Source organism: Ceratotherium simum, chromosome 6 (assembly GCF_057802395.1).
Source record: "Ceratotherium simum simum isolate JZ-2026a chromosome 6, ASM5780239v1, whole genome shotgun sequence".
NCBI lineage: Eukaryota > Metazoa > Chordata > Mammalia > Perissodactyla > Rhinocerotidae > Ceratotherium > Ceratotherium simum.
Genome location: NC_141905.1, coordinates 62,655,643 through 62,676,752, shown reverse-complemented (window position 1 = coordinate 62,676,752; position 21,110 = coordinate 62,655,643). Strand labels below are relative to the sequence as shown.

Genomic DNA, 21,110 nt, shown 5'->3' with positions numbered 1-21,110 from the left:
GTTTCCCCATTTGTGTAATGTTAGCCTTACTTCCCAGCCTAGGGTACAAGGAGTTGGGGGTGTGTGGAGTGGGATTAGAATGGGCCTGGGGGAAAAGTGTGCCTCCTCACTGGCTAGGCCTAGCTCCCCTCTTCACCAGCTCTCCTCCAGTGTGTAGGACAACACCCTCCTAGGTACTGCAGCCCACCACCCACAGAGAGATTATGAGGACATAAGCTTTTGTTGGAGCATGTGTGATAGGCATGGCTGAGGAAGGGATGCCTACGTCATAGATTTAGGGCTGGCTCTGATATTTTCTAGTCATGTAACTAGGCTCTCTGAGCCTGAGTTTCTTCATCTGTAAAAGAAGCATAAAACCTACCCAGCCTACCTGAAAAATTCACGAGGGTGGAAATTTAAGATGAATGTCACTTCTTGTCTCCTGATTCTTGCTAACAGTCTTTAATAGGCTGAATTTGCAATATTCTATGAGTTTGCTGGAGGGTTAGGCCACATATCTGGTTTTAGCTATGGGTCTAGCCAGACCACCAGATCTGATGCCCAGGCTGTGTAAATTTGGCTCTTTATGGAATTGCTCTTCCTGAACTTCCATTTGTAGCTGGCCATCAGCTATCTGGGTATACAGGTATGTTACTGAAGCTGTAGACCACTTGATTGAACAGTGCCTCATGGGAAAGTCCTCTCAAACCTCAGCGCTTGGGAAAGGTGTTTCTCCTGATGAATGGTTTGCTTTTATCTTTGAAGCACCAAGGATCTTATAACTGATCATATTTTTTCTCTCGGCCCTGGTATCTAGAGAGCTCAGAGACAAATTTGCTTAGGATCTTTTGTGTAAAGCCTCGATCCCGAACTGTTACCCCTAGTTTGATCTTATTCTCCTTCCTTTTTTTTTAAGTTATAAAAACACAGGGAGGAGTCTGGCCCAGTGGCGCAGCGGTTAAGTGCGCGCGCTCAGCTTCTGCAGTCCAGGGTTCTGATCCCAGGCGCGCACAGACACACCGCTTGTCAAGCCATGCTGTGGCGGTGTCTCATATAAAGTAGAGGAAGATGGGCATGGATGTTAGCCCAGGGCCAATCTTCCTCAGCAAAAAAGTGGAGGATTGGCATCGGATGTTAGCTCAGGGCTAGTCTTCCTCACAAAATAAATAAATAAATAAAAATAAAAACACAGGGAGGTGGTATAGTGTGATGGGTCTGCTATGTGACCTTAGGTGAATTACTTGATGTCCCTGAACCAATTTCCTCATCGAAAATAGGGATGATGGTATTAGGATATATCTCATAAGATTATTGAGAAGATCCATGAAATCCTGCCCACAAAATGTTTACCACAGTGCCTGGCATGTACTAAGTGCTCAAATGTTAGTGTTTGTTTAAAAAAAAAAATAGTTTGCAATACAGAAATGTATAATATAGGAAGTTAAAATCTTTTCTAATATCCCTCACCCCCACATGATCACTGGGCTCCAATCCATTATTTTTCCTTTTTTTTTTGCTGTGCACTAGTATTAATTACATAAAAGGAATTGGACTGTTTTGCCTGTTGCATTTTACATTAAGTGTATCTTGGACATCATTCCATGCCAGTGCACATACCTCATTCTTGAACAGCCAGCCAATATTCTATAGAATTTGGATTCTTTCCAGTTTTTAGCTATTAAAAGTCCATCCAACAAATTTCTTGAGTGCGTATTATTTGCCAGGAACTGTTCTAGGCCCTGGGGATACCGTAGTGAATGAGATAGCCATGGCAGTCTCTACCTTTATGGAGCTTGCATTTTAGTGGGGAGACAGGGGGATGGGGCAACAGGCAAACAGATAAAGGGAAATTGTTATCAGTACGACAGCCAGAATAAGAGGCTGAAATAGAAAATGCAAGTGAGGTAGTGGAACTTAACTTAGAATAAGGTAATCAAGGAAGGCTTCTCTGAGGAGGTGACATTTAAACTGAGATCTAAAGAATGAGAAGAAGCTAGCCATGCAAAGAGAAGGGTGAGGGGGAAGCCAGGCAGAGGGCATGATGGGTGCAAAAGCCCCAAGGAGTGAAAGTTACCTTCAATCACTCAACAGGCATTTGTGAGTCCGCAATATGCAGTATTCTAGGCATTGGGGCTATGGGAGAAAACCAAACCAGTCCCTTCCCTCAGGGAGCTTACTTTAGAGGTATAATGTAGAGAAATAGAGACTGACAACAGGAAAATGGGTGAATATATGATGTAATGCAGATAGTGATGCATGATAGGGTGCTGTTTTCAATAGGATAGGTAGGGAAGGCTTCTCTGAAAAGGTGACTTGAGTGGAGACCTAATAAAGACCTTTACAACCCATTTGAATACCTCGGGGAGAAAAGCAGGTACAACAATCCTGTGGCTAGAATGTCCTTGTCTTGCGAGCAAGTAGGAAAGTGGTAGTTAATGAGGTTAGAGATGAAGCCAGATCCTGTGGTGCTTGAAGCCATGTTGAGAGTTTTGGATTTTATTCTTAGGGAGTGGAGGGTTGTGAGCAGGGGAGAATGTGATCAGATTTTTAAAAAATTATTATTCTGGATGCTGTGTAGAAAAGACACTGCAGAGGGGCCATTGTGGAAAAAGGGAGACCAGTTAGGAGGCTTTTGAAGTAAAAAAGGCAAAAGAAGATGATGGCTTGGGCTTATTTGGAAATAGTGAGGGTGATGAGAAAATAAATGTCCTTGAATGTGCATCTTTGTTCACATGTATAAGAGTTACATTGTAGAATCTAAAGTCTTAGAACTAGAAATGGAATCATTGAACAATGACACCCTAGTAGCAACAAGCACAGCCAGCACCCAGATCTCTGGTTCTAATTCCGTTCTCCACTAAGAGAAACCAGGCCCCTTGGGAAAATGGCTGATTCCACAGCTGCAGCAGGGAAGATACAAGATGAGCCTGGAACAACTTGTGCCAGAAAATAAAGGACTGCTCAAAAATGTCAAAAGAACGAAAGAGCCAGCTTGAAGGGACTTTCACAGGCCAAATCAAGAACAATTTAAGCATCAAAACAAATTATCACAGTAACAGATTATAACCTACTGAATAGAATAAGGAACCATAAGTCCATACTCATGTTAACTAAGGAAATAAATATGAAGGGAAAGCTTTTCCTTACAGTAAAAGGAGTAATGAAATTGGAAAAATCACCATTCTCAACCATCATAGTAATAATTGATTCAGGTGAGAATCGTTCATGGATACTAAAATTAATGGGTGAAAGTTTGATGAGAAACAGGATATTTATATATAGTTTCAAAGTATGTTCCAATAAAATATTTACTAATTACAAAGTGAAAAATAGTAACCTAGTAGTGTAGTAGGGAAAACTGGTGGATGACACTTTAACCCTATTGCAGCAGTCTTTCTTTTTTTTTTTTTAAACAGTTTTATTTATTTATTTATTTTTTTGTGAGGAAGATCAGCCCTGAGCTAACATCCATGCTAATCCTCCTCTTTTTGCTGAGGAAGACCGGCTCTGAGCTAACATCCATTGCCAATCCTCCTCCTTTTTTTTCCCCCCAAAGCCCCAGTAGATAGTTGTATGTCATAGTTGCACATCCTTCTAGTTGCTGTATGTGGGACACGGCCCGGCATGGCCGGAGAAGCGGTGCGTCGGTGCGCGCCCGGCTCGGAATCCCGGGCCACCAGTAGCGGAGCGCATGCACTTAACCGCTAAGCCACGGGGCCGGCCAGCAGCAGTCTTTCTTTTTTTTTTTTTTTTTTTTTTAAAGATTTTATTTATTTTATTTTTTCCCCCCAAAGCCCCAGTGGATAGTTGTGTGTCGTAGCATCCTTCTAGTTGCTGTATGTGGGACTCAGCCTCAGGATGAACGGAGAAGTGGTGCCTCGATGCGCACCCGGGATCCGAACCCGGGCCACCAGCATCGCAGCGCGCGCACTTAACCACCAAGCCACAGGGCCGGCCCAGCAGCAGTCTTTCTTGAATAGAGTCTTTCTTACCATATTTATCAAGTGTCTTGAAAATTTTTTCTTTAACAGAGACAGATTGACATCATGTACTTTCTGATATGTTAAACTGAGAAAACACAACATCAATTCAGCAGTAATGTATAATTGTGAGGAAACATCAGACAAACCTAAATTGAGAGACAACCCCACTTGTCTTTTTTTTTTGTGAGGAAGATCAGCCCTGAGCTAACATCTGCTAATCCTCCTCTATTTTGCCAAGGAAGACTAGCCCTGGGCTAACATTCATGCCCATCTTCCTCAACTTTATATGGGACGCCGCGACAGCATGGCTTGCCAAGAGGTGCGTCGGTGCACACCTGGGATCCGAACCGGCGAACCCCGGGCCGCAGCAGTGGAGCATGCGCACTTAACCACTTGCACCACAGGGCCGGCCCCGCACTGGTCTTTATTGTTCAAAATGTCAATGTCGTAAAAGACAAAGGACGTCTGAGAAGATGTTTCAGGTCAAAGGAGACTAAAGAGACATGAAAACTAAATGCAATGCAAGATCCTGTTTTGGATCCTGGACCAGAATGAAAATCATTATGAATTACATTATTGGGACAGTTAGCAAGATTTGAATAAGGGCTATAGATTAGAGAAAGCAACATGGCAAAAGGGTAACAGTTGGTGAATCTGGTAGAAGGGTAAGCAAGAATTCTTTGTACTATTCTGGCAACTTTTCTGCAATTTTGAAATAATTTCTAACTAAAAATAAAAATAGTAACAATAAGTAAACTGAATCTCTGGGTCAAAAAGGATACACATTTTAAATGTACTACATATCTATGTCACAGATTTTATGTTTTCATCTTGGAGAATTGTCTGCATGCTGGTAAGCCTCCTCAAATCCTTTTTGGAAACAAGGCCGGTCTCAAGTAAATCATGAGTCTCATACCAAATAAAGTGCGTTCAATATCCCCTTCCCTCTCTATCCTCTGAGTCCAGACCCTTGAAGTCTCTCAACTTCCCCCATCTCTGAGCAACTTCTGCATTGCTTACAGACATTCTTCCCTGAGGCTTCCACTTATGCCCTGGAAATGTTCATAGGTTGCATACAAGTTTACCCCTATCCCCCAGCCCCCATGAGGGAGGAGGGCCCCTGATTACAGGTTTTTTGAAGGAGGTGCTGTCACTCAGCTCAGTCCAGCATGCCACACGGGTACTTCCAACCCCAGAGCTTGCTCTCCAGGCCCTGTGGGTATAAGGGAACCCTGCAGGGAGCTGAGATGCTTCCTTCTTTGATCTTTCCTTTGAACTTAACCCTTAGAAGCTTAGAACTCATAAAACATCTAGGCTGCCGGGGACCTTGCTGTTCACTTGGCCCAACCCCCTCAATTTACATTATGCTGGGAAACCAGAGCCAGCAAGGAGTGACTCACCCAAGGTCACACAGTAGGTGGCAATCCAGAGCTCCTAGATCCCAGCAAGGCTTGGGCCACCACACCCAAGGCTTGGGCCACGATCCTGATGGCCTCCTCCTCCTGGCCTCACCCCAGCCTTACCCAACCCTGGCATCTGATCTGAAGCCCTTCACTCAATAAACCCTGACTGACCAATTTTAAGCCCTATCCTACCTCCCAACTGGGTAGCTCACATTCTACTTAAGGGAGGATAATAAGAATTATAACAACCTCACACACTTAACTGAGAACTTACTAGGTGCAGGCACTGTGCTAAAGCTCTGTACAGAAACTATCAACTCACTGTATGTCGATATAATTAATAATAATAATAATAATAGCTGTAGCTTTAACCTGTAGGCCAAAGTGCCTCATCATACATGAGACACACTCAACAAAATGCAAGGAACATTTATTGAACAGCTACTAGGTGCAGAACACTGGAGTAGACACCATGGGGCTCATGAGTCGAGCCCCATTGGAGAGGAGTGTGGAGGATTTGCAGAAGATTGTATGCACCACTGGGGAGTTGAGAGAGGCTTCTTGGAAGAGGCATCTGAGAGAGGCTTTGAAGGATGTATAGGATTCCACAGAGAGGGAAAGAGGTGTCCCCAGAGGAACTGAGGAGAGATCAGCATGAGTAAAAGCATGGAGGGCAGGTTATGACCAGGGAGCAATGGAAGATCAGGCTTGAAAGCTAAGTGGAGGCCATACTATGAAAGACTTTAATGGCAAGGTAAGGAGTTCTGGGGAGCCACTGAAGTCTTTCAGCAGAAGAGTAGCCCAAATTGAAGTTATTAAAAGATCTGGCCAGTGGCAGGATGGGTGCCTGGAGGAGCACCTCACTGGGACGCTATGAACCTGAGCCAGCAGCTTCCCCGTGGCCTTGGTATGGACGGTGTAGCACAGCCGGGCACCAGAACTGAGTCCCTAGGGCATTTGCTAGAGCTCACAGCCTATGGAATTCAGTTCTCAGAGCCAGGTGGCTGAAGTTCTCTCAGCCTTGATGCTGCCCTCTCATGCTCTCTTCTGTGAATTTCCTCCATTCCCAGGACGAGTCAGATGAGGACCCTGAGATTTCAAGATTCCTCCTATCCCAGGCAGGGCCTGAGCCTGGAGCTGAAAATAGGGCCCCATAGCTAGAGAAAGGGGCAAGGGTTCTCTAAATTCCAAGAGGAACTGATGTAGGATATGAGGGGAGTAGGCTCAGGGCTGTGGTAGGAATTCCATGGGTACTTCAGAGTCAGTCCCATCACCTCCTGCCCAGATGTGCTCCTGGTGGGGCTAGATGTGGAGCTGGAGGGGAAAAGGACTGGAGGAAGAGCCAGAACATATGCACTGAGAAGGGCATCTCTCTAGAGACTGAGGGGCTTCCTGAACCAAAGGGGACCCCCAAAATGTGGATCCCCAACATAGGAGCCCAGGAATCCCAGCTCCCTGAAAATCTCCACACCTGAAGGGAAGAGCTGAAGTACCTGGGATAGGCAAGGCAGTGGAAGAGAAAGATTTCCTGAAACGCACTTTCACTTTCTGGAGAGTTAAACTGAGGGCTGGGGTGCTATTCCCACTCACAAGGCAGAGCTGCAGCCTACCCCTGGAGAGGGAAAGGCAAGCTGGCAGGCTCAGGAGCCACCCTAACCCCACCCTGCTCGAGTTGAGAGAAAGGGGCCTGCACTTACCCATGAAGCCTCCTCTCTCTCTCCTGGGCTGGATCTGCAGTGATGCTCTCCGAGAGTGCTCCTTAAATAGGGCCCCCACTCCGCCCCATCCAACTCCCACCCCCGCCCCATCCTGGTTATTCTGAGAAAGGAGGAAGGTGTGGGAGGGCCGGGCACCCTGCCCAGAGAGCCCTTTCTGACCTCAAGCAAGAGCGGGGACCCCCTTCTAGCCGCCCCCATCCTTCGAAGTGTCCCCTTCCTCACCTCAGTCTTTGACTGAGTCCCTCCCACCCCTTGAAATCAGCCAGCTGGGTTCTTTCTCTGCTCTTAATATCTGGGAAACTTGACCTTTAGGCCTAATTCAAGCCTAATTTCTCACTCTGAGGTTGGATGATGGGGCATTGGTGTGGGAGGGGAAGCCTCAGCACAGGCTTCTAGCTTTTCCCATCAGGTGAGGAGACCCCACCTCCCAAACACCAGCTGCAAACTTCATTTGAGGGGATGGAGAGGGGACACCACTCACTTCCTTTCACCCCGTGTGGCTTCAAGGTGTGGCTTCAAGCAGCACCCAAAGGGCAGGTGGAGTCTGCTCCTGTCTTGGGGAGGGAGAGACTGAGACCCAAGGGGACAGAAAATCAAGGGCTTAAGGTCCAGCCAGCTGCGGAATGCCGAGCAGGACAAGTGTTCCCTGGAGCCCCTGCCTTACAGTCTGCGTGTGTCCTTGTGTCTGTGGTGGTCCCTCTCCTTAGCCCACCCTCTGTCCTCTGACCCCAGAACCTGACCCCTGCTGCACAGAGTTGGGACCCTCCGGAGTTTGAGCTAGGAGTTGAGGGCCTCCCCCTAAGAGTTCTTTCCCATCATCCCTCCCCAAAAACTCAGGAAGTTCGTTCCGATAATGTTATCTAGATAGCTACATCCAACTGCCATCCAAGAAACAGGCAGTGGGGGAGGGGGGAAAGGCACAGCGACAGGGATGGCTGCAGGGGTCTTGGGCCAGGACTAGGGACAGCTCTAGTGAGGAAACTTGAAAGTTCCCATATGAGGGTGGTAGGGAGAGAAGAGTCATCAGTATTGTGCAATGGAGGGGGAGGAGGATGGGGGACTTGGGGCAGGGGTTGGGGGGTGGGGGGTCGGAGAGGGTAGGGACGGTGGCCACGTCTTTAGAGGGCTGGCAGAGGCCTGGGGCTGACTGACCTACCCATCACCCCCTTCCCAGGGGCCTGTCTGGCCAGAGTTCAAAGTGGCTGTCACCCCACCCCTCATTAACCCCAGCAGCGCCAGGCTGGCAGCAGCAGTGTTTTTATGGGAGAAGCGACGCCAAATGTACTCCTTACTTCCTCCCTCCCCTTTCCTGCCTCCTCTCCACAGCAGCCAACGTCTTTCTCTTTTAGAGGCCAGAGAACCCTAGTGGGGATATGGGAGCCTGCAGTGAGGGACAGGGCTGGAGGAGGGAGCAGGGATCCCCTTTTCTCCATATGTTGGCACTGCCTCAGTCCTTAGTGGAGAGGATGGGACTTTCTACCTCGGACTGTGAGCTCCTGGGGGCAGGGACAGTCTCTGGGTCCCCAGCACCCTACAAGAGGACTAGTCCTGAAAAGAGATTCATCCCTGCTGATTGGGGATGAGCTAGCTCATCCTTTAAGGGAACTCTTTCCCTCATGACCCATTGTGGGGTTCCTGGGAAGGGATAGCTGTGGGTTTCCCCACAGGGTAGCACCAGGAAGCTGAGGCAGCAGGAACAGAAAAGAGGAAGCTGAGGCCTGCTAGGTCCTGGAGTTCAGCTGTCCTGTTTTAAATGAGAAGCCCTGCCAACATGGGCGTCAAGGCACTGGGGTAGGCACGACCTGCAGGCCATCCTGGATCTGGGCTCAAGTCAAGCCTCACCCAGATCACCTGCTGCCCTTCCCCCAATCAAACCAGGCTCCATGGTCCCAAGACCCAGACCCTGTAACCCACCTTGATCTTGAGATATCGCTGTTAAGGGAATGCAAAGGGGACAGACAGGGTGGGAAAGTCAGCACCTAAGAGTTGATTGGGTGACTGGGCTTGAACCTGGACTGGAAACGAAGGGGAAAACACACTGGGATTTGGAGAACACCAGGCCTGGGTCCACCAGATCCAACCAGGGAGCCATGGGTCTGTGGAACGACTGGAGACACAAGGAGACGGGGAGAAAGCTACAGGATTTGAGGGCGGAGATTCTGGGGTGAGGAAATAAGGCGGACGGGAAGACACTGGGGTTGAAAGGTTCTCAGTCCCGCGCAGATGACAAGGAAATAGGCGGGGATGCACTCAGCCACTGCGACTCCCCCCACTTGCAGGACCTCCACGCCTAACTCCTCCCTATACGCAACAAAAATGGCCGCCGCGAGAGCCCGTCCAAAACCCGGAGACAAACGAGAGTGGGAGCAGGAGCCCCGCCCAGTTGTGGGCAACTGCCCTTCTCAAAAATGGCTACCGCTGCGCTTCTGGAAGGCAACCGCTCTGGGCTCCGCCTTTGATCTCGTTGGTGGGGCTGGGGGATGAGAGCTGCACCGCGCGGGACAAGTCGCCGGTGGCGCCCGACGGAGCAGGTGATTCCCCCTCCAGCCCCCGACCCAGGGCTAGGAGAGTCGCGGAGAGCGCTGACCCAGGGTACCCGTCCTGTGTGTTCCCCCACGGTACCCCCCGGGGCCCGCCGGACCCCCTTTTCTGATTCTCGCCGTGGCCTGTATCAAGGCACATCCCAGCTTGCTGAGGCCTCCCTCGTCATGTGTCCCCTAGGGCCGCAGCCGCATCCCCGTGCCCTCGGGTCCCCTGTTCTGGCCCCTTACGGGTACCCCGCTAGCTTGTTTAGGGAGCTTCTGCTTCAGGGGTCCGCCATCATCGCGGTGCCACTTCCTGTGTTCCCTCCCCCCGCAGTTTGTGCTCCCGCCTGACTTTGGATGCCTGAATCCCTTGTACCCCTCAGTGTCCTTGGCGCTTCTAAGACCTGACTTGGGGGTCAGGGGACAATGATGTCCTCTGGAACCTGCGTTATGGGACTAGGGCCCCAGGAGCCGGGTTTCACAGGGGCTAGGAGAAGCAGTGAAGACCTCCATGCTAGATCCTCTGAGTGCCCCAGGACTCCTCCCACATGGCCTTCTGCCCTCCCTCCACCTTGAGCACCTCCCCACCCCAAGGGAACAGCATGGTACTCTTAACCCGAGTCTCCCTTAAATTGGTCCAGAGAATCTGTATCAAGCATCTGGAGAGTCCAGGCCTGTGCTTGATCCTGAGGACGCTCTCAGTCCCGCTGGGGGCAGTGAGGATGGGACAGTCAGAGTTGGCTGCAGGAAAGAAGTGAGTCCTGCAGAATGAGAGGCAAAAGGAAAGACGTTCTGAGTAGGGAGAATGGTGTGAGCAAAGATTCTCAGTTAGGCAAAAGGGCCAGCCATGCAAGAGAGGAGGATCAGAATATAAGCTGGAGCCACACCGTTTGCATCATGAGAGGTGGTGTAGTGTAGTGGTTAACAGTAAGGGTTCTGGAGCCAGACTGCCTGAGTGTAAATCTGCCATTAACCTGCTTTGTGACCTTGGGCAAGTTAGTTAACCTCTCAGTGCCTCCATTTCCTTTTAGGTAAAAATGGGATAATATGATAATATTAGTATCTATATTTTAGGGTTATTGTGAGGATTAGGTAAGTTAATACATGTAAAGTGTATGGAACAATCTCTGGCACATTGTAAGCAGTCGGTAAATGCTAACTATTATTACCGTCATCAGAGGTGTTTAAACAGGACTCATGACGGGACAACAGTCACATTTTATGGGTGCCACTAACCAGTGAGCCCTGACTTGGATTCCCCAGGAAGTAATGGAGTTCTGTGGGCTACATCCAGAATTTGAAAAGTCTCTTGGAAATCATGTTTTAACCCTGCAGAAGGCTGGCTGCTCAGGCCGCAGATTCCCTGACTCCGGAACTGTGGAGGAGAAGCCTCTGGGCAGGAAAGAAATGCTGAGGAAGGCTAGGGGGATGGAGAAGGGTGAAAGTAAGAAGTGGCAAGCTTTGAAGGGTGGGTACAGTTTGGGCAGCCCAAGAACAGGAGGAAGGAGGATGTTCCTTTAGGAGACAAGCTAGAGCAAAAGCTCAGGGGAGGAAGACTTTTTCTTTGGGCACAGTGAGGAGTGTCCCAGTAACAACTCCCTGGTCCTAGACCTTGATTAGAAACCTAGAGGCATCAGACACATTCCTGAGAGCTTCTTCCCTAGAAACCTGGCTTTCTTGCAGCATCCATGGCCTTTGTCCCAGCAGAGGTTGCTAGGCAACTGACAGCAACCAGGATTTGATGTAACCCAGGGTGGATGTAGGTCTCCGTAGGGGGCTGATCTCTTGGGAGAGCTGCATGATGGGATCTAGTATGCCTTATCTGAACAGTTCTGCTCCTCCCCAGGGCCCATGCTGGAATCTGGAGCAAGAGGCAGGCATTCCCCTGGTAGGCTAGGGCTTCTCAGTCCTGCTGTCCAAAGTGATCCCTGTGCTGTCACAGCAACTCTCTGTTACCACTGGGGACCAAGGAACTGTGATTATAGATGGTAGCCCTGTCTCAACCCACTTGGAAGTCTTGCTATCCCCCCATCCCCAGAGTAGCCCCTAGAATATACACTCAACTAGGCGACTTGGATTTAAATCTTGACTACCACGGTCAAGCCAGGTGACTTTGGGCAAGTCAGTATACCCACTGAGCTTCAGTTTTTTCATCTGTAAGGTGGGGAGTAACTGTTTATTGATTGTCTACTTTACGGGAGATACGGAGTGTACTTTGATGAATAAGCCTGGGGTGTAGTCCCTGCCCTCGGGAAACAACTAGAGGAAACATGAACATTGCCCAAATAATTATTTAATTGTAACTGTGAAAGGTCCTTCTAAGTAAGGAAGAGTGCAGTCTGCAATGAGGGTGTAGGATGGAAGGGACCAAACCAGTTCTAGAGGGTCAGGGGCAGCATCCTTTGAGGAAAGAAATTTTAAACTGAGACCTGAAAGGTGAGGAGTCAGACAAGTGAAGGGGTGGAGGTGGAAGGTTGGCCAGGCCGAGGAAACAGTTTGCACGAAGGCCTTTACCATGAGAGAGCTTGAGTGTTGGCAAACTGAAAGAAAGGGTGGAGGGGAGTGATCCGGGGAGGGTGTGGTGCGTGGTGAGGCTGGAGAGATGTAGGCAGGGGTAAGGCCTCGAATCAAAGGCCACAGAAAGAATCTGGACTTATCTGAAGGGAAGGGGGAAGATTTTAAACAGGAAAAACATGATTTTTGGTAAAGATCACACAATTATGATCTTTGTGGAGAATAGGTTTTGGGGGGCAAGATGGTAGTGGGGAGAAGGGTTAGGAAGCTCTTGCAGTTAAGGCAAGAGATGGAGCAGAGTGGGAGTAGAGATGGAGACAAGTAGATGTGCTGAGAGAGAATGGTCAGGGCTTGGTGACTAATTGCATTTGGGAAGGCAAGGGGTAGGATGACGTCAAGGATAATTCCCAGACTGTGGCAGGAACAGCTGGGTGCGTGGGCATGAATTTACTGAAGAGGGCCTTGGAAGAGTAAAAGATTTGGGGAGGGTCAGTTTGGGACATGTTAAGTCATCCACATGGAGGTGTTAGAGAGGTCGATGTACAAATGTGTAGCTCAGAGAAGGAGACTGGACTAGAGGATTGGACATTTGGGAATTGATGACATGGAGTTGGTACATAAAGATGTGGGCCCAGATGAGATCTTCTAGAGAGAGAGGGTGCAGAGTGAGGAGAGAGGAGGAGCAGCTTTGAGCCTGAACTTTGCCGCCACATTTAGAGGGCAGTAGAGGAGAGGGGGAAAGAGAAGGGAACCTGGGAAGAAATGGCCAGAGAAGTAGAAGAGAAACAGGAGAGTGTTATGCCTCAGAAACCAACATTGATGCTGCTTGAGAGGGCAGATATTGTGAAACCATAGGAAATTGCCCCTTTCTTCCTTCCTCCCTCCCTCCTTTCCTCTTTCCTTCCACTCCTTCTCCTCCTTCCCTTCCTCCCCTTCCTTCCCCTCCTTCCCTCCTTCCCCTCCCTCCCTCCTTCCTTCCTCCCTCCCTCCCTTTCCTTCCCTCCCTCCTTTCCTCTTTCCTTCCCCTCCTTCCTTCCTTCCTTCCCTCCCCTCCTTCCTCTCCTTCCTTCCTTCCTTCCTTCCTCCCTCCCTCCCTCCCTTCCTCCCTCCCTCCCTCCCTTCCTTCCTTTCTTCTCAAAAGCAGGCAGTATTGGCAAGCTCATTTGGTTTAACCTCATTAGATCAAAACCTGAGAAAGTAACTCTTGACCTTAGCCTGAGAAATTTTGGGAGAGCTTTTGGAGCAGAAGCCAGACTGGAGTTGGAGAGAAGTGGCTAGAATGGAGACTAATAAGGGACTAGAATCTAGGACTTGGTGGGGTTGAGATGGGGCACAATCAAGGGTAATCCCCAAATTTCAGGTTTGGCAGCTGAGTGAGTGAATGGTTGTGTCAGCCGGTGAAACAGCAAGAGGTGCATATTTGGAGGGGGGATGTACACAGATGGGGAGGATATCATGAGTTTGGAGTAGGTGGAATTTGAGGTGCTTCTGAGTCTTCTGAGTGGGTTGATGAGCAGACATTTGGACCTATGGTTCTGGAGCCATTCATTACCACTTACATGTTCCTGACTTCTAAATACAGACTTTTGGGAGTCAAAAGCATGTAGGTGGGAATGAAATAAGTCAATAAATATTTATTGAGCACCTGCTATGTGCAGGCATTTTTCTAGGTGCAAAGGCTATACTGATGAATAAGACAAAGTCCCCCTACCTCTCTCTTCTTGGAGCTTACGTTCTATGGGGGAGGACAGACAATAGGCAAATAAACATCAAATAACATTAAGCTGCAGTAAATGCTAAATAGAAAATAAAGCCAGGGGCCAGCCCGCTGGCACAAGCGATTAAGTGCGCACGCTCTGCTTTGGCGGCCCGGGGTTTGCAGGTTTGGATCCCGGGCACGCACTGACGCCCTGCTTGTCAAGCCATGCTGTGGCAGCATCCCATATAAAGTAGAGGAAGATGGGCACAGATGTTAGCTCAAGGCCAATCTTCCTCAGCAAAAAAAAAAGAAAGAAAATAAAGCAGGGTTAGGGATTAGGGAGTGTGAGGAATACCTATTTTTGGTAGGTTAGTCAGGGAAGGTCTCTCTGAGGAGGCAGCATTTGAGAAGAGCCCTGGAGGAGGTGAGGGGGTGAACATGTAGATATCTGGGGAATAGGTAGGAAGAAGCTGGACAAGTTTGAGGAACCGCAAGGAGGCTGGTGGGGCAGGAGTGGAGTGAGGAGAGAGTGGTGAGGTTGGAGAGGTAGGCAAAGGCCAGATCTTGTAGAGCTCTGTAGACCTTGGGAAGGAGGATGGAAAGTCCTTTGTAGATAGGCCCAACCTGCTGGAAGGGCAAGGATTGGGCAGGAAGAGAGAATTCATGAGAGACTTCCCCTTCTAGCTGGGCCCCAGAGCCAGAAAAGACCCTTTGTGCAGAGGGTGGGTGGCCCATTCTGGGTGGGGGAAGGGCTGTGCTCGGTCCTGAGGCCTGCTCCTTGCGGGGCTGGACAATGGGCCACTTGTGGTTGGACTTGGGGGCTAAGTGGCCCTCTCAATGATGGGATTCCTCAGCCAGGAGGCATGTGACCCCAAGACCTTGCCTTCTTGCCAGAGGGTCTGGGCCTGCTGCTGGGGAATGGGGTGGGGAGCTGGGGAGAGGTCAGGGGGAGGGGCGAGGGGAACCTCCACTCTGGAGGCCTTCTCCTGAGACAGTGCCCTGCCCTGTCTCAGGCTGGAGGAGGTGGAGAGATGGGCAGGGGTCTGTGGCTCTGCTTGAGGGAGTGGGGGAAGGCTGGAAGCTGTGGGCAGGATCAACAAATGGTTTCCATAGCAGGGCGGAGGGAGGAGCTGGCCACCCCTGGGCCTAGTGGGTAGGGGCAAGCAGAAGATGGCTTGACGAACCTACATCTTGTGTCCATTCAGAAGAGGAGAGAGCATGGAGCTGGAGAGGATTGTCAGTGCAGCCCTCCTTGCCTTTGTCCAGACACACCTCCCAGAGGCTGACCTCAGGTAGAAGCAGCTCTCCTAGAAGGATCCTGCTAGGGCCAGGGTTGGAGCTGCTGGGCAGTACTCTGATCTCTGGCCAATGGAAAGAGCGGGGTGGGAAGCACTCTGCCTCATTCCTGAGGTGGGGGAGGGCTGATTATGATTTGCTGGTATGGCCTTTCCTCTTATCCTGTCCCTGTCACTTTTGTTGGACAGATGAGAAACCAAAGCTCTGAGGGAGGGTGGGATACTCGCTGGCCTCAAGGCTTGAGGTCTGGCTCATGGGACCCATGAAGCAGAGGACTGGAGTCTCAGGGTGGGTGGGGGTGCTGGAGGTATCCAGTGTCCTACCCAGGGCTTGTCCTATCTCCTTCCTGCAGCGGCTTGGATGAGGTCATCTTCTCCTATGTGCTCGGGGTCCTGGAGGACCTGGGCCCCTCAGGCCCGTCAGAGGAGAACTTTGACATGGAGGCCTTCACTGAAATGATGGAGGCCTATGTGCCTGGTTTCGCCCACATCCCAAGGTGGGGCCTGGCTGGGGCCAAGAGGAGGAGGGGGCTAGCTGATTGTGGAGGGTGGGCAGAGTTGTCCTCTTACCACCTTCCTTGTCTTTTTAGGGGTACAATAGGGGACATGATGCAGAAGCTCTCAGGGCAGTTGAGTGGTGCGAGGAACAAAGGTGCGTCTGGAGATCGGGCACTTGGGTGACTTGTAACCCCCATTCCCCAAAGCCCTGGCAAACCTGATGCTCTCTCTGCCTCTTCAAGAGAACCTGCAACCGCAGAGCTCTGAGGTCCAAGGTCAGGTGCCCATCTCCCCAGAGCCCCTGCAGCAACCTGAAAAGCTCAAAGAAGAGACTAGGTCTTCTCCTGCTGCTGGGGACACCCAAGATGAGGTAGTGGTAGAGGAGGGTACTGATGGGGGAGCTCGGGGGCAGGAAAGGAGGAAGTACTGCCTTTTGCCAACATTTATGCCCACAGGCAGCCGGCACTGAGGAGGAGCTGCTGCCAGGGGTGGATGTCCTCCTGGAGGTATTCCCTACCTGTTCGGTGGAGCAGGCCCAGTGGGTGCTGGCCAAAGCTCGGGGGGACTTGGAAGAAGCTGTGCAGATGCTGGTAGAGGGGAAGGAGGAGGGGCCTCCAGCCTGGGATTGCCCCAACCAGGTATCCTCTGCCAGACGCCCCCCACCAAAGTGTTAAGCCCCCATCCTGAGCCTATCCCCATCTGCTCCTCCTGCTGGTGCCCTGCAGCCTAGACCAGGCTTCCCCTCTCTGCAGGACCTGCCCAGGCGCCTCAGAGGCCCCCAAAAGGATGAGCTGAAGTCCTTCATCCTGCAGAAGTAAGTCTGGGCTGGGCTGGGCTGGGCTGGGCCTTAGAGGGTCTTCCCAGGGTGGCAGAAGCTTCACCCAGCCAGTTTTTGGCAGGTACATGATGGTGGATAGTGCAGAGGATCAGAAGATTCACCGGCCCATGGCTCCCAGGGAGGTGAGAGGGTTGGGGCTGCTAGGGGTGTGGAGTGGGTGGGACTGTCTCCTGGCTTCTGTGACTCACTGCCTGATTGCCTGACAGGCCCCCAAGAAGCTTATCCGATACATCGACAACCAGGTAGTGAGCACTAAAGGAGAGCGATTCAAAGATGTGCGGAACCCTGAGGCTGAGGAGATGAAGGCCACATACATCAACCTCAAGCCGGCCAGAAAGTACCGCTTCCACTGAGGCATTCACCGGACTCTGTCCGAGCCTTCTAGGCTCAGATCCCAGAGGGATGCAGGAGCCCTACACCCCCACACAGGGCCAGCCCTAATCCTGTCCCCCTTCTCCACCCCCTTCTCTACTTCCTTGCTCCACACTGTTAACCTCCTCTTGGAGCTGCCCATGGACACAGTAAAGGTGGCCCCAAGCAGGTTTGAGTGCATTCTGGTCATTTCTGCCTCAGAGCTGGGGTGCTGGGGTAGTGTGTCTGTCTTACTTTCTCTCCCAACCTCACGTCCCCTGTCTCCAACAGGGCAGCAGCGCCAGGCAAGAAGAGGTAAAAAAGCTCTTTATTTGAAGCTCAGGGTGGGGCAGGGCATTGCCCTCTCACCAGAGGCCCCCACAGTCCAGTTTCCCTACAGTTCATAGCCAGGCACCGCCACACAGTCCAGCTGTGCCCCACTGGCGGGCGGGTCAGACCTGCAGGTTGACAAAGGGTGCAAAGCCCGCCATGTCCTGCAGCAGCACCAAGGCCTGATGCAGCGGCGGCTCCACGTCTATGTCCACGCCGCGCTTCCGCAAGCGGCTCAGGCTGGGCTCGGCCACATGGTGGCAGTGCCGCACCCGCAGCGACCGCAGCGCCGGGCAGTACTCGGCCAGTGTCCTGCGGGAGGAGCGCGGTGAGGCTAGGGGCACGTAGTCGCCAGTAAAGCTCCTGTCTCCCTTCAGCTCCGGGCATATGTTTTCCCTCCACGCACGAGGGAGGGGCCTGGATTGGGGTCATACACTCTGCCTCCAGTGAACCGGAGACTTCCTGTCTTTTAAAGGGGGAACCTGCTGCTCCGCTCCGCCCAGGATTGCAAGGTTCTCCCCTTGTTGAAGAAAAGCCAGAAATCTGACTTTGCATGTGAAATTTCCAAATGTGTAAATAGTGGTTCAAAAAGTTTTTAAACTGCTGGCGCTCTGGCCTACGCAATCCTAGAGGCCTTTCCTGTTCAGAATGGGGGTGCCTTGGTAGCAGAAAAATCCAGAAACCCCAGTTCTGCCTTTTGACGACTACAGCCCGCCCCTACCCTCAGAGGCTAAGCAAGTGATTGCCCTCCTCCCATCCCACCGACTCCAGGCCCAGGCACCTGACGCCGTCGCTTCCAACGCGGAGGCAGCCGGTTAGGTCGAGGTGCTCGAGTTCCGGGCAGTTCCGAGCCAACTCCTGGACGGCGGCGTCCCCCACATTGGCGTTGACTGCCAGCGAGAGGCTGCGGAGGCCCGCGCCGCGCCTCTGCACCAGGTACACGATGGCCTCATCCTTGAGCTGACGGCAGGCGGTGAGGTCCAGCTCCCCAAGGGCCGGACAGCGGTCGGCGAGGCCGCGCAGCGCCAGCCCGTCTACCCAGTCACAGTGTGCGAGCGACAGGCGCTGCAGGCGAGGGCAGCCCTCGGCCAGCGCCCCCAGCGCGCGGCGGCTCAGCTGCCCGCAGCCCGCCAGCGACACAGTCCGCAGCTGCGGATTCCGCGCCAGCACCGGCACCAGATCCTCGTCCGACAGCCATTCGTGACACGGCGCCAGCGCCAGCTCCTGCAGCCCCTCGGCGTCCCGCAGCAGCCAGGCCAATGCAGCCCGCGGGATCTGCGGACCCACCTGCGGGCGGGGAGGCACCTCGACCCTCAGCTGGCCCCGAGGGCCGGGCAGGCGCTGCCTATCCGCCCCTGAGGTCTTTCCTGGCAGCTGTCCGCCCTCGGGACTCGCCACCTGCCCCCCCTCCCCAGGAGAGAACCCGCGCGCCCTCTGAGTTGATACCCGGTACTCGCCCTTTGAGTACTTCTCGCTGGGTGGATGCTTCCCGGGCATTCCTGGAGGCCCAAGGGGGTTCGGAAGCGTAGACAGCGGGGCTGGGGGCTGGGGGCTGGGGGCTGGGCTGGAGGCGGGGTGGGGGCGGTACCCTGACGGGGGCGGGGCTCCGGCTCACCTGAGCGGCGTCGAATCGGCGCAGCCCCGCCAAGTGCAGCTGCACTAGCGCCCGGAAAGCCCGGCTGACGCGCTGCAGCCGGAGCAGCTGGCGCAGCGGCACCCGGCTCAGAATGTATGGGAGCAGCACGTCTTCCCAGGGCAGGTCCAGGAGCCTGCGGGTAAAAGGGCGTTGGCGGCGGCGTCCCCGGGCCGCTGTTACCGGCGAGTCCACCTCCGTTATGCTCCTGCGCCCCGCCTCCTAAAAGCGGCCCCCAGACCCGGCCCCGGTTTAGCTCCCCTCCCCCAAATCCTTCTTCTCTCTCTCGGCCCCTCCGGTGCTCGGTACCTGACGGCTCCTGGCACTTGCTCCCCTCCGGACGGCTCCATCGGTGGCTCCATCGGCTGTCTACTGCGCGTGCGCAGTAAGGTCTTCTCGCTTTGGCCTTGAAGCGGTCGCAGCGAACCCGCCTCCTTGGGCGGTAGAGACAGACCGATTCAATCGAGTGCCATCTCACTGAGGATCCTATCTGAAAGCGTTCGGGATGGATCCCGAAACTGAGGGCGGAACAGACCGGTGGTGTAACGTTAGACCTCTCCTTCTCAGCTGCTACATGGCCCGAGACCCGAGCCTGGAGAACGCGATGGTGCAGCAGAGACTGGCTTCTTTTTTCGTCTTGGGCCAGTGGCCGCCTCTGAGTGAAGTGGTGATGGGAGGAGCAGGCAAAGCCAAACGCAGAAGGGGCGGAGCCAGGACTCCAAGATTCGGGTCCTACCCTCTGCCCTCCGGTCGCGTTTAGCGACTTTGAAAAATGGGGAGAAACTATTGAGGCTCTTACTGTCTGGCACGTAGTAAGTGCCCAATAATTGGTGAATGAATTGAATGGGCGAAACTAGCGTTTTTCTTCTTTCATCAAGCAAACTTGCCCAAATCTCCCATTCCTGGTTAACTGTGAACTACAGGGCTATCCAGTCCCTTCCATTCCCGGACGATTTGGAATGGGTTTACACCTTGGGGAGAGATACGTAGAGGGCGCTAAGAAAGACTATATCTCCAGCCTGGTCCCTTTCCTTTCCCCAGGAGGTCTAGAGTCCTGAGAAGAATGAGTGCTCAGCTTAGCCCGCCAGGAGTTCTGTTTCTCGGTTGGCCTGGGGGTTTAGTTGTGGGGTATGCGGCTAGCCCTTCCTGGGGCAGTGACGCTCCAGAGCTCTGGGCTCAGACTAGGGGCCGCTCTCACCGCGTCCCCAGGTCCTAGTTCCAGGGTCCGCTCCGGGGAACCCCCGGAGCAGTGCTTTTTTCCCCATCATCCATTGGTGGGGAGGGTGTGAAGAACACCGAGGGCTAACCCTGTCGCTGGGAGCTGCCCCAATCCCCACCCCCCCAGCAGGGTTGCACTCTCTTTGGTGCAACTGCTTCACCTGCCTCTTCATAAAGAAAACTGCTTCCCATCCATTATCTCATCAGGGCTTCGGGCACTTCTGCAAGGTGGGCAGGTCTGTCACTTCACTTTAAAGATGAAACCGAGGCCCTGGAGAGGAAGCGCCTTGTCCAGGGTCAAGCGAGTCGGGATAGAGAACTCAGGCATCCTGGTTTTCCCAGAATCCCTTCCATACTCCGCCCCTCCCCCCCAAGGCAGCAAGAAGGGAGAAGCCATTAGCCGGGAAGGACCAAAGAGGGTCAACTTGGGTGATGGACTTGCTCCCTCTTCGCCAGCCAGCTTGGGGAGGGGGTAGCTGGGTAGACCTACCTCTGCTAAGATAGAGCCACAAGGGCGCGCACCACTTCGGGCCGCGCGCCTCCTCCCCCTCTCCGCTTTGTTCGAGCCTCTGCGCCTGCGCAGTGCGACAAATCTGGCGCTGTCCCCTTCAGCACCACGCCGAGCCCGCGCCGCCCCTCCCCGCGGTGAGCCCCGCGCGCCCCCGCCTCGCAAGTCCTCGCGCCCCCTGGCCGCCCGAACAGACCCCTTCCTTCCGAGGTCGCCGCTTGCCTGCCCTGGCATTCCCAAGGAAAGCAGTCGCCATAATAACTCTAGCGGCGCTTTCTTAAAATAGCAGGGCCCTCTTCTACCTTGGCCAAGGGCATAAGGGTTGCCTGTCCCCCACTTCCTCCAGTCCCGCTTCATCCCATCCAACCTCTTACCCCAAGTCGGACAAGAGACCTAAGTCAGGCAACAAGGAAGTTCTTTCTGAAGTCTGACTAACATCCCTCCTGCTGCATCCTGGGCGAATGGTCAGGGTTGGGTCTCCTGGGTCCGAGACTGAGAACCCCGGAGGGTTCGAGGCGGTGTTCCCTAGATCTCTCTTCCATAAGTTAGTCTCCTGGATTTAGGGCGCGGGTCCAGTCTACACCCATACCGTGTGCTTGGCGCGGCCGCGTGCTCGTG

At 52.8% G+C, this 21,110-nt stretch overlaps 2 protein-coding genes across 3 annotated transcripts; one reads left to right on the top strand and one right to left on the bottom strand.

Annotated features, from left to right (window-relative positions):
- Positions 1 to 9,482: 9,482 nt before the first annotated feature.
- Positions 9,483 to 16,992, top strand: CUEDC2 (CUE domain containing 2). 2 transcript variants are annotated; one of them, XM_004428007.3, is made up of 9 exons: positions 9,483 to 9,614; positions 15,027 to 15,113; positions 15,470 to 15,613; positions 15,707 to 15,768; positions 15,857 to 15,984; positions 16,070 to 16,252; positions 16,367 to 16,428; positions 16,514 to 16,574; positions 16,659 to 16,992. In XM_004428007.3, the coding sequence occupies exons 2-9, from the start codon at positions 15,040 to 15,042 to the stop codon at positions 16,803 to 16,805; spliced, it is 861 nt and encodes a 286-aa protein (XP_004428064.1). In that variant the 5' UTR covers positions 9,483 to 9,614; positions 15,027 to 15,039; the 3' UTR covers positions 16,806 to 16,992. The 2 variants fall into 2 exon arrangements, with proteins under 2 accessions (XP_004428064.1, XP_014641177.1); XM_014785691.2 differs by having other exon boundaries at positions 9,545 to 9,614; positions 15,030 to 15,113.
- Positions 16,993 to 17,113: 121 nt separating this feature from the next.
- Positions 17,114 to 19,478, bottom strand: FBXL15 (F-box and leucine rich repeat protein 15). The gene is made up of 4 exons (XM_004428005.3): positions 19,076 to 19,478; positions 18,749 to 18,902; positions 17,915 to 18,420; positions 17,114 to 17,445 (listed from the first exon to the last, which is right to left on the bottom strand). The coding sequence occupies exons 1-4, from the start codon at positions 19,126 to 19,128 to the stop codon at positions 17,256 to 17,258; spliced, it is 903 nt and encodes a 300-aa protein (XP_004428062.1). The 5' UTR covers positions 19,129 to 19,478; the 3' UTR covers positions 17,114 to 17,255.
- Positions 19,479 to 21,110: the final 1,632 nt, after the last annotated feature.